The sequence below is a fragment of the Orycteropus afer genome, unplaced genomic scaffold (assembly GCF_000298275.1).
Source record: "Orycteropus afer afer isolate SDZICR_OR568_19922 unplaced genomic scaffold, OryAfe1.0 scaffold00337, whole genome shotgun sequence".
In the NCBI taxonomy this organism is placed as follows: domain Eukaryota; kingdom Metazoa; phylum Chordata; class Mammalia; order Tubulidentata; family Orycteropodidae; genus Orycteropus; species Orycteropus afer.
In genome coordinates, this window is record NW_006921924.1 from 162773 (window position 1) to 176081 (window position 13309).

A 13309-nucleotide genomic window follows, 5' to 3' on the forward strand; every position below is an offset into this window, starting at 1 on the left:
TTGTTATGTGCCGTCGAGTCGGACCCGACTCATAGCGACCCCTCCTTGGGTTTCTGAGGCAGTATCACTATGGAAGTAGATTGCCCCATCTTCCTCCTGAGGAGTGGCTGGTGGGTCTGAACCGCCAGCCTTCTGGTGAGCAGTCAAGTGCCTTAGTCACTATGCATAAGGATATACAATTATAATGCTGAATATGCTTTTTGAAACGGTGTATCCTCCCTGTCCTTCCAAGAATTACTGATTTTGAATTGCATGTCAGTATTAGGAAGTCAAAGCCCGCCTATCTGCTTGTTCTTTCCTTGTTTAATACCGAGCACTCTGCCTACGGTACAGAGTTTTGTGTGGCAACACCACCAACTTCCCACCTGTGAATAATCTGCAGCTCGCCACAGCCTGCGGTTAGTTCCACAGATTTGACCTCTGAAAACTCCACTTAACAAAGGGCAGGGGACTTGGCAATCCTGCCTGAGCATGGGACACAAAGGGAGGACTCCCCTTGACCAAGGCAGAACACAACTGCCCTGTTGGGGAATTTCCTTATCAACAGGGCAATGGGTGGAGAGGGCAAGGGTGGAGAGGCTTTATATAGGAATAGGGAGAAATGTCTTTTATTATATCTGGGCTGAAAGAGTTCTCAATGTGCCATGACCAAATGACATCTGTCACCTGTGATGCAGGCCAGGGACCATCACCACATGGTCCTCACACATTATCTAGTACCAGCCTGCCTGGACCATGCCTTTTTCAGTCGGTGTACCAGCTTTGGCAAACATTTATCACATGTCGTTATTGTATTCTCTTCCCAGTTCTCACTCACCAGCCTGCAATAAACCATCACCTGAACCCAGTTCCTAGGCGGTGCTGATGCTGCGCTGTCTCTAAAGCTGCCTGGCTGGTTTTAAAGCTTCCTGCCCATGGCAGTAATGTGGCTGATGTGCTGTCCGAATACCATTTTGCCCTCATTTGCCTGTTCTTTCACTTTGGGTGGGTATCATTGTCAGTTTGCTCAAAAACAAAGGCTTATGGGTCCAGCCAGTGTCCACAGTGCTGCTTCAGGATAAAAGACCATCTCTTATTAGTCCAAAAAATAGAGTGGGAGACTTTTTACTTAAAATAATTGATTGTGAGATACGAAAAGAGATCTTTGTAAAGAAAACAAAGAAGAACAATCACGGCTGTACTCGTTTGAACAAGCATAGATATGGGACCGGTGTGCAGAAATTTGAAAAGTTAAAGCATTCATATGACCACCAGATGGCAGTGTTGGACCACATGGACGTTCTAGCAAAGCCCGCCATCGCTCTAGGCAGCCTGTGAAAATACCAGCCCCACAGAGGCAATTTCGTGTAAATGTATCAGACTAAAGCATCTTATTAAATTATTATAAAATATATTTAAATGAATTTTTAAAACGAAGTTCTTAAGAATGATTCTAGGAAAAGGAAAGATTTACATTTACTATAATACCAAATCTTAGCCCCACAAATCTTCAAAACATAATTACCTCAGAGAAGTCTAATAAATCATGATAGAGAATTAATAGCCACATAGAGAAAATTTAAGAAACAATAATTGATTTTTTTTTAATAGGGAAGTGATCATTTAAGGAACCATAGCCATTACCCAAATAATTATTTTTCTCTTATTAGCTACAAACCATTGTGCAGGAAAGTAATGTGCATAACTTTCACTTACTCTAGAGGAAATCAAACTATTTTTACTAAATGTCACCACAGTGTGGTGAAAAATCTGGTGTTGCTTTTTAGTGACGTCCTGGTATTGGTACGGCAAACCAGTTCACAGAGGTCACAGAGGTCGTGCCAGAAGTATTTTGGGGTGTAAAAAGATAGACATTTTGAACTTTGAGAATTCTTTATAATATATTGAAAGAGCTGGCCTCTTTGTCTCCACTCAGCCCCAGTCACAGGAAAAGCATGTGCCAGCAGAGGACTGGGGGGAACACAGGGAGACACAGAACCTCAGAAAATCATTGGAGAAATCACACGTAAATTGGGTTTTGGCAAATTCAATCTTCTTTCTCCTTTTTTCTAGAATCATAATTTCAAGATGCTTTAAACTCCTTCCTTTTTTTTGCCTTTCTCTCTCTCTTCCCTTCTTTTCCCCCGTTTTGATTTATCTACAAAAGGTCACAAGTTCTAACATTTAAGTCCTCTACCTGTAAATAAATTTCAATGCACTATTTAAATGGGAAGAAACTACCTTTTATTGAATGGCTAGATGTGCTGCATGCTTTATATTAAGTTATTTCATTTAAAAATCACTTCTACCCAGTGAATTAGTTATTATCAGTGGTAATAAGAATGTTAATAAAATCGATCTTATGATAAATGACTTTTGTAAAGTAAAGAATGATGACTGCATGTTTCATAGGTTCTGAGTTTTGCATGAGAAGATTGCTTAAGCGGTCATGAGCTACCCTTTTAGTTAGAGAACAAATTAAGCATGAAATCAAGAAAGGGACAAAAGTCAACCAAAATGCACCAATGATCTGGCTTATCTACTGGTCAGTAAGCTAGTCTTTAGAAGTCACTAAGGCTTTTTCCAATCCATTAACTCTTCTGGGTCAATGAGTCATATTTCTTGTCCACTGCAGACATGCACAGTCTCAAAGAGGTGTTTTTTGTTGTTGCTGTTGTTAAAGAATGAATGCCAACTAAGTTTTTATAGCAAAGAGAAGTCATGTGAAGTTTGCTTCAGTTTTATTCCTGCAGATTTTGCCTGCAGAAGTTAGTTTGATGAAATAATCAGTTAATTTAGAGAAAAGAAACAATGAAATTGGTTAACAGCGGTCCAAGAAGAGGCTTAATAACTCACTATATGCAGGGCTGAAGCTTAAGGTTTCAGTAGGCTCTTTTGTTACTGTACAGAGAGCTAAAAGGGAAAGCCTTATGAACCCTAGATCTTAAGCTGTCTATAGCCAGTTAGCTCAATTGGTCAGCCTGTGGCGTTAATGAGGTTGGGGTTGTGAGTTCAAAGCCATATCTGCTCCTAAGGAGTGCTGGCTACTTCACTAGTCACATGGAGGACCTGTGGAAAGACCAGTGCAAAATGATCATATTCCTGGCAAAATAACTCAGAGCCAATGTTCTGCTAATGATCAGCAGCTTCCTTTTTTTGTTTCAGCTCATCATTATATGCCTTAAGAGACATGTGGCTTGCGTATACATAGTATCAAATACTTGGATTCAGTTAATGTCACAAGTTTGGCACTCTGTAGACATTATTTATAGGCTTTCGTCGAGCATTCTCGTCATCAAAATTTAAAATAGGAAAGACTACCATATCAACCACCATATTATATTAGAGTAGATTCAGACTTTCCCAGTACAAGGTGCACATTAGAGATTTTGATTTATTTCTGCAGCAGAAAAGGCTCACAGGGCGGATACAGCAGAGGACCACTGTGTCCTCTGAAGATTAACATCATTTGCGAACTCCTTCCTTCTGCCTTGACCCCCAAGTGGAGTTCCACTTTATCTCCTAGGCAGTTCGAACTTAGTAAATTCCCCAGAGACTGACTCTGGGAAATGGTAAAATATTTTTATAATGACATACAACCACTGTCACACCATTTATTTCTTTATTTTTTACTTTGGGAGGTATATCACAAAGGCTTGGCATCATTCAACACCACGAGTGATATTTGCCACATGAGCTATGAGCTCCTATGACTTCTAAGAACTTTTAGGGGTTACTTTGCACTGATTACCCTTGAATCCTCAAAGGAAAGCATTTTTTCAAGGTTCTCAGAAATTAATCAGGGCTGATGAATTCAGTTGGATGGATAGACTGGGAAACAAGAGGCCTTATCTTCGGAGATCAGACAGATAAAGCTTAATTTCTGTTGTCTTCCGGTGGGGATCTGGCCAGAAAGCATTTTGCTGTGTGGGGCTGCTGTTTCATCTCCTGGGGAGCGATTAGACTCCTTCTCCATTCCTACCAGACAGGAGCCATGAGCTCCCATTGTAGATGCTACTCGGGACTCACTACACACAAAAGACTATTACCAATGAGGCCCACTGTGATCAGTGCCGCAGGCCAATTACTTTAAAAAATTAGTCCTTCAGCGTAGACTACTAAAGTTTCACTGACTATCCTAACAACATTAGAATTCCTTATCCTCTCGGTAAGACTCTCTTTACCAGAGATGAAATACATTAACACACAATTTTATAATTTTCTAGCTATTTTACTTCAGTACAAGCTTTCACAATAATAAAGATACCTTTTCAAAAGCATGAACAAATATGCTCAAATGAGGAGAAAGCTAAGCCATTATCCTCACTTTGGTTTGAAAGAGTACCCAGCAGAGTGTGGGACTGGGGAAAGGTTTTCAGCTGAGTAACAAGTTACCCTTAAGGGTACTTCTTGCTTGTTTTTTAATCGTTCAGTTACTTCTACAGAGCGGAACAACCCAAATGCAGACATGTCTCCTGCAGGTCCTCAGCAAGGTGAATAATGAGGGTCATCTTCAAGAGTCTCATTCAGAAACTCAAAACTAGTTTGTTCGTTTATCTTTCTACACACTTACCTTTTCTAAGTACGTATAGCTCCAAATTTTTCCATCAGCCCAAGTTCTTGAAATTATTTTTCCACTCTGGTCATATTCCATTTTTTCATTCCATGTCCCTCTTTGGATAAATGTCACCAATCCTGAAGGGGAATATGTGATGTTCACTTCATTATATCTGCTTACGGGGGACCACAGAATGGGCCGCCCTGTCTGGTCATAAAGAATGCGAAGCGTGAATTTCCGATGGTCATCATAGATCTTTCCTGTGCGGGTTATATGATCAAAATCTATGGAGAGCAGGTTTCTGTTATGGGCCTAGAGAAAAAGATACACAATATATTTTAGGCACTGCCTTGGTTCCCCTCACAATCACAAAGTCTTTCCTGATCCTCCAACAATGGGATGTCTCTCACCTCTGAATTCCCATGGGTTCACGCTCAAGAGATGACAAATATATTTCTTTCCCCACCAGCCTGTAAGCTCCTAGAGGGTGGAGGTATATCATAATTCCTGGCACAGTACCTGGCATACTCTCAAAGTCACCGCCATTGACTTGATTCCCACTCATAGTAACTCCCATTGAGTTTCTAAGGTTGTAAATCATTATGGAAGCAGCTTGCCTCATCTTTCTTCTGTGGAGCAGCTGATGGGTTCAATATAGCCACTTTTGGTTTAGCAGCCAAATGCTTTAACCACTACCCCAGCAGGCATACTCTAGGTCCTCAATATGTGGTGGTTGATTTTTTTCCCCATAACTCAAGCCTCAAGGGCACTGCTACAATTTTCAGTAATGATACCATACAAGTTGCTATTGATCCCATGTGTGTCAGAGTAGAGCTGCACTCCAGAGGGTTTTCAGAGGATGCTTTTTTTGGAATTAGATTCTCAGGTCCTTCTTCCGAGGCACCTCTGGGTTGACTCGAATCCCCAACCTTTTGGATAGCCGCTGAGCATGCTCACCTTTTGCACCACCCAGGGACTCTTTTCAGTAATTATGCTGTTATTTTATGTGAGCCCAATGCCTACAAAGGAGTGGGGCTTCCTTCTCCCTTCTTACTGGTGAAGTGGTCAGAACATAGAATGATGACTCATTTATGAGATTGTTGTTGTTATATGCTGTCGAGTAGGCCCCGACTCATAGCGACCCCTCCTTGGGTTTCTGAGGCATTATCACTATGGAAGTAGATTGCCCAACCTTCCTTTTGAGGAGTGGCTGGTGGGTTTGAACCGTCAGCCTTCTGGTTAGCAGTCAAATACCTTAGTCATGAAAAAAGGGACTACTGTCAGCCTTCTCTACACAGAGATTTCCTTCTTTGGCTTCCTTGTTCATTTGACCTTACACTTATCACAGGGGAACTCAGGTTGTCCCCAAATTATGGAACCTTGCCCAGCAAAACCTTCATGGAGGTCAGTAGGTAAACCAGAGGGTGTTGGTAGGTCCCCCAGCATTTGCAAGAGTGGCACTGAATGTGGTAAAAGTGTGGAATTACATTTGGATTCCATGCTTAGAATCAATGAATAGTTTGACATGGTTCTGCTTCTAGGATTCCCCTACTGCATGCCAGCATTTCCTCTGTGCCCCTCAAAACCTATCAGTTGTCCTAGAGTGAGCCTGGTTTGAGGGGCTGCAGATGGATTTGGTGAGACACATCACTCAATGGCGCCTGACTCTGATGACTTAGACAAAAAGTTTAAAAAGCAACAACTGGACAACTGACCTGATTTTGCCCACTTTTCAGTTAGTAGTAGCAGTGTTTGGTAGACCCACCCATAACAATGCAACTGCTTAGGAAATTCAATACGCAAATGACTATTTTGTGTTCCAGATAAGGACTTGTTCTTGATTTGTCACTTGATTTTCGTCACTAAGGGGGTTTGTTTCCTGCTGGAAGGTGCACTGATGAAGGCTCCATGGAAGAGGGCAGGGATAGACAGAAGGCCAAGGGAGGACTTCAGATTTGAAAAATTTTAATATCATTTTCACTTTTATTTTAATGGATTTTTTGTTTTATCATAACTTTTTATTTCGAAGAGTTTAAGACTTACAAGAAGTTGCGAAAGTAAATCAAATATCTTTGTACCTTTCACAGAGCTTCCAGTGAGATAATTTTTTGTGTGTATGAAAACATACACAACAGAGGATATATGCATTTAACAATTTCAACATATACAGCTCAGTGACATTGGCTACGTACTTCACATTGGCGCCATTCTCATCATCTCCACCCATATTGTTTCACCATCATTAACCTAGACTCATCTGTGTGTGTAAAAATTTTGATAGCCTCATATACATGTTAGGAGCTCTGATAGCATAGTGCCTAAGGCACTTGACTGCTAATCAGAAGGCTGGCAGTTCAAACCCCCCAGCCACTCCTCGGAAGGTTGGGCAATCCTACTTCTGTAGTGATACTGCCTCGGAAACCCAAGGAGGGGTCGCTATGAGTCGGGGCCGACTCGACGGCAAATAACAACAACAACATATACATGTGAAGGCTGAACAATGAATATGGAAGACCAAAGAAGAATTAATACATTTGAATTGTGGTGTTGACAAAGAATATTGAAAACACCTTGGCCTGCCAGAAGAACAAACAAATCTGTCTTGGAGGAAGTACAACCAGAAGGCTCCTTAGAAGCTTACTTTGGACATGTTATCAGGAAGGACCAGTCCCTGGAGATGATATCATGCTTCGTAAAGTACAGGGCCAGAGAAAAAGGGGAAGACCCTCAATGAGATGGACTGACAGAGCGGCTACAACCCTGGGCTCAAGCTTAGCAAGGATTGTGAGGAAGGTGCAGGACCGGGCAGTGTCTTGTTCTGTTTTGCATAGGATTGCTACGAGTCAGAGCTGACTCAAAGGCACCTAACAGCAACAAAATCTGTGCTTCAGAGTTACTGTTGTCAATTTGATCTCATAGAGATAATACTTTAAAAGAGAACAATGCTTAAGGCAAACAGTCTTCATTAGTTGTGAGCTAAATTGTTGTTTAAAGATGACTTCATGGGTAGTTTCAGTTCAAGGTTTAATGACAATTTCTGAGCAGTAGATTTGGGTGTTCCCCCAGTCCAAATGGATCCAGTAAGTGTGGCTTCTATAAGAATTTGAAGTTCTGTTCTACATTTTTTCTCCTTTTGATCCATATTCAGTTACTTGATAAATTGTAAGACAATATTGGTATTTATAATTTTTACAATAAAGATAATTATTTTTCTAATTTTATTTAGGTCTTTGAATATTAGGCAATGTGTCAGATTCTAAGGTGATTCTGGTGGGGTGTCCCACATTTATCTATGTAAGAATTATCAATATGATCCCGAAGAGCATATAAAATATCTGGCTAATGAGGTGGTGAGGAGGCAATCAACATTAGGATTTGATTACAATTACCCATACTCTGAATAAACAGATTTACTAGGTATTCAACTAAATGCTATATGTATTGGTTTTAAACTTTTGTGGTCAAAAATCCCTTTAAATATCTAAAATCTATGCACTGTGTCTCCAGAAAAATGCACATCAGTGTATACATGAATATTTTTGATAAAATACCAGGGAGACTCTGAGCTCCCCTGAAACACAAACATGAAATCTCTAGGGGTCTCAGAAGTCCAAGTTAAATCTAGTTTAGAAAGAGTTTATATCTTAGTGGTCAGGATGACTGCAAAACAAACATACATCAGACTCTGGTCTTCTTTTGCTCAGTTATCTTGTCTATTTTGCGTTTTAAAATAACTTTTCCCCTAGGTTATAAAAGTGGTACTGTTCATTGCAGAAAAGTAGGAACATTTAGAAATATACAAAGAATGTAAACAAACAAACAAAAAAAACCCTCAATGCCATCGAGTCGGATCCAACTCACAGCGACCCCTCCTTGGGTTTCTGAAGCAGTATCTCTGTGGAAGTAGATTGCCCAACCTTCCTTCCGAGGAGTAAGCTGGTGGGTTTGAACCACCAGCCTTCTGGTTAGCAGTCAAATGCCTTAGGCACTATGCTACCAGAGCTCCTACAAAGAACATAATTACCCATAATCCAATGCTAATCACTATGAATATTTTTGCTGGATTTCATTCCATTCTTTCTTACTTTGTTGCATAGTCGATGCCCACACAGGAGTCCTGGGAAGTGGTACAAATGGTTAATGCACTTGGCAGCTAACTGAAAGGCTGGTGGCTCCAGTCTACCCACAGTACCTCAAAAGAAGGGCCTAGTGACCTACTTCTGAAAAATCCAATAAAACCAAGGCAGTGAGAGCCCTAGAAAAGCACAGTTTAACTTTGACCCACATCGGGTCGCCACGAGTCAGAGTTCATTTGACAGTAACTGGTTATGACCGTGCATTTAAAATATGCAACTGGGATTGTGTTTAAGGTTTTGCATCCTACTTTTTCAGCTAATGTTTTATCTTGAGCATTCTTTATTTTATTAAATATTCTTAAAATATGGCTTTTAATGGCTGCATAATTTCTATTACACGATAAACATTTATTATGTATTCCTCTGTTACTGAAGCTAAAGTTTTTGCTTTCTAATTATTTTTCCCTATCTCATATTTTGTTGAGCATTCATCTAAGTAAATATTTCCTCAATATGGAACAGTATAAGTGGAATTACTGGGTCAGGGGATAAAAAGATATTAAAGACTTCTGATGCAACTTGAGAGATTATAGCACATGCAAGTTATACAAATTTATACTCCCATTAACTAGTAATGGAAGTGCCCATTTCATTCCTTACTGGCACTGGGCACTACTGTTAGTCAATTTTTTCAAATATGAGAGTGGGTTATGTTATTGTGGTTTCAATGTGCATTTATTTGATTACCACAGAGACTGAACGCATTTCAACTTATATTGACCACATTTTTGTCTTCTATGAATTGTCTGCTCATCACATTTGCCCATTTTTCGATAGGCCATGGTACTTTGCTTTTAAAACCTTTGTTGCTCCCCAGTTTCTTCATTAACCAGGTGAAGCTAATGATATCTGCCCTTAACATTGAGCTTCTGCAAAAAAAGACCAATCAAATGTTCCATGCCATGAATACTACCCAGTGACTTAGTCTCCTAGTGCTGCTGTAACAGAAATACTACAAGTGGATGGCTTTAAAGAACAGAAATTTATTTTCTCACAGTTCACAAGGCTAGAAGTGCAAATTCAGGGCATGGCTCTAGGAAGAGGTCCTTCCTTATCTATGGCAGCTTCTAGTAGCTTCCAACACTCTTTGGACCCCTGGGCTTGTAGATGCACCTGTCTTCCTCTTTTCCCAGTGTGTGTTTGTGTCTATTTGCTCTTTTTATACCTCAGAAGTGATTAGGTCTAGGACCCACCCTACACTGGCTTGGTTTTTGGTTTATGCTACTTTCACTGGTTTTAAGGTAACTAGTGTTTGATAGCTAGACATCAATAAATACATTAGTTCCACAGATTTTTATTTCTACTGATTTCTCATGGCTGATAATAAAAAAACTTCCTCATTAACATAACAAAGAAAACATCTGTTTCTAAACAAGGTCACATTTATAGGTGCAGAAGTTAGGATCTCAACAATTTTTTTTTGGGGGGGGGTATGCAATTCAGTCCATAACACATAGTGATTTGATACTCAAATGATTTGAGGGAAGCATTGTTCGTGTCAAGGACAGGTTCAACTCAGAAATAGAGCCACAGATTGGGATACATGACTCTTTAAACCATCTGCAGCCAATACATGAAGTGTTGTTGTACAGAAATGTACACGGCTGTTATCACCTAAAAGGTGATAGAGAGCCATATATTTCCTGTCTTTTGATACACAGGGCTTGGAAACCTATAAGGAACCAGGTGTTCTTTCTTCAACTACCTTTCCTGTGGTTTTATAGCCACATATCTCCAACTGTAATACTGTTCATTTACAATAGTTGTAAAATATCCATGTACTCCTGGAGACGGTTGTAACTGTTACAATTTATGTTATAATGATAGTTAAAGAGCCAAAGTAACAAGTGATTTCCAGTTCAACTAAATTTGTGGTTTTATTTGTCTGATAGATTAAGTTTACTACTCAAGAACACATTTCTTAATAAAGTCATTACAGCTACACAAGCAGGGATCACTGTTAAAAAATCCACCACGAAGCAAGCAGAGGAAATCTCTGCTTAATGGGCTTTCACTGCCTGTCAAGACTTCTGCAGGCATGCTTCTCTGTTTCTGGATCATGTACCCTGATATTCAGGTGCTACTGAAGCACTAGTTTCAAAGTCAGATTTAGAAGGTAATGCAAAAATCCGGCTAAGCTGAAAGGCACTGAAGGAATCGAAGATGCCATAGATTCTGCCTGAAACTCCCACGGAAGCCATGTGTGAGCGGGCTGGGAAGGACAATGCTTTTCCAGGTGACTTCCCTACCCCTTTCTCAGGGCTTTGAGAACTAGGCTGCATGCCACTGACTGTTGGGGTCATGAGCAAGGTTAGGAAACTCCACACTCATACAAGTGCGTGCTTGCCTGGACCTCAGTGTGGGCTATCAAACCTTATTTCCAGTCTCCCTCCAAACTGTCTGTATGAAACCTTCCCCTGGAAAAGAGAGAGGTCAGAGACAGGACTGAGATTTGAGAATAGCTTCTGTTATGGATTAAATGGTGCTCCTCCAAAACATATGTTGGAATTCTAATCCCTAAACCTGTGGATGTAATCCCATTTGGGAACAGAGCTCTCTCTGTTACGTTAAGAAGACCATCTCATTGTAGGGTGGGTCTTTAACCTAATGAATTTGGAGACATGAAAGGAGCAGGTTAGGCACAGAAGCAAGGAAGCACAAATGGGAGATAGATGCCAGGTGGAGATTGCCAAGGAACGCCAAGGAAAATGCTAGAGAAGTTGAGACAAGGCTTTCCCCCCCCCAGCAGACAGAGCGACTTCCCCTAGAGCTGGCACACTGAATTCAGACTCCTGGTCTCCTAATCTGTGAGAAAATAAATGTCTGTTCATTAAAGCCATTTTAAATTAGCAATGGCTGAGGCATTTGGCTGCTCTGTGGGAGGAAGAAGATGGGACAAGGGAGCTCTGGTAGCATAGTGCCTAAGGCACTTGACTGCTCACCAGAAGGCTGGCGGTTCAAACCCACCAGCCACTCCTCGGAAGGAAGATGGGGCAATCTACTTCCATAGTGATACTGCCTCGGAAACCCAAGGAGGGGTCGCTATGAGTCGGGTCTGACTCGATGGCAAGTAACAACAACAACAAAATAATAGATTTGGCATGATTATACCTCTTATTTTGTAGGTGGGAGAAGAGGTGCAAAACTATGGGAACATCAGTTCTTCCATAAAATCTCTTCAGGCCTCTCATCTGATTTCCACCATATCGTTTATTTCAGACACTTTTTGCCCTATATTATTCTGCTTTGTTGAAATATTCTCCTGTTGGTTAATTCACTTGTGTCACCAAATCATTAATGCTTATAGATATATGAAATTGCATGTGAAGAAGTCATACTTTCCTTTTACTTATTTTAGTGAGGTTGACTCAAGAGGAACAAATATAGTATTTCTATAATCCAAGAGCCCCAAGCATCCTCCAGAAAAGCAACATTGCCCAGTGGCCTTCATGTCTGAAATCACCTGTCTCCAGGTAACTCCTTAGGGGGAGAGGCACTGGGACTTGGGACTGAAAACCACAGATACATATAAAAATAGATGACTCTAGCTCCATGCAGCCTCCTTATCTAAATTTTCACAAAATGAATCCTTCTACTAAACCTGAAGAGAAGGGAAGAGAAGGAAGTTAAAATAGCGTGGAGCAAATGAGAACTCCAACTCTGAGCATCCTCCAGCCGAGTGCCCTGTCAGCAAAGGCATTTTCTGAGAATGGAAGGAACTGCTGGAACCCTCTTGGCTGCCTCCCAAATTCTTCAACATTTGTCAGCCTGGGACCCTGGGCTTCAACTGGGCCTGTTTCCCCTCACAGGTCTCAGTTTGTGTATGCACATTCACATGTTGCATTTAAAAACCAACCCAGGAGTTGAGTTCTCAGTTATCTTTGAGTAGAGGGAAAAAAAAATCGATCGTGAAGGCTTTAGATTAGTCCTTGCTGCATTTTCCTTGTAAACACATAATCATCCTACTTGATTTTATGACTTTGGTTTGGGGCACTAATCTGCCTGCATTCCCCCTCCCTTCAATAAAGTACACTGTAATTTGAGGTTTTTCTGGAACCTCACAACTCAGTCTGTGAACTCTTGTCAAGAGCTCTGGGATCCAATGCTGTGATACGTCTCATATAACAGCATTATTATCCATGGACACAGCAAGGTGCAATCTGGGTGTAATTCCTAAACCAGTTTGCTTTTGGTGAACATCCAATTCTTTTACAACTGCCTCTATTGTTATCTGCACTCTAATTTCTCTATTGTCCAGGGAAATGTATTTATGGGGACAGATTGATGCAGCAGATGAGAAGATACATGGACTGGATACAAAAGTACTTTGCAAGGAAGATGATTCAAACACAACTCAGGTTGGGGGAAAATGGATTTCTAAAATAAATGAAATTTCAGGATGTTAATGTGATTTATTACATTTAATGGAGCTGGTGAAGGATAGCCCAGCAGTAACAAATCCCTTGCCTGCTCAGGCTAAGCACAGCATCACGTTTCCCAGCAGTTTGCCTCCCTCCGCTTGATGGGGACCCTGACTTTGTATGGGAAAAAAAAAAGTCACTGATCATTGGAGAAAGGCGGCTTTTGGTGTGACTAGTAGCTTTTTGAGTGCTTGACATCCTTCATCCCACCAAAT

General features: G+C 40.8%; 1 protein-coding gene across 1 annotated transcript in view; it reads right to left on the minus strand.

Annotated features, from left to right (window-relative positions):
- The window catches only part of TENM1 (teneurin transmembrane protein 1), a 720277-nt gene that overhangs the window by 9550 nt on the left and 697418 nt on the right, over positions 1-13309 (minus strand). The window contains exon 28 of the mRNA XM_007952439.2: positions 4553-4849. Coding sequence (XP_007950630.1) covers positions 4553-4849 — 297 coding nt within the window. The remainder of the gene's footprint in view (positions 1-4552; positions 4850-13309) is intronic.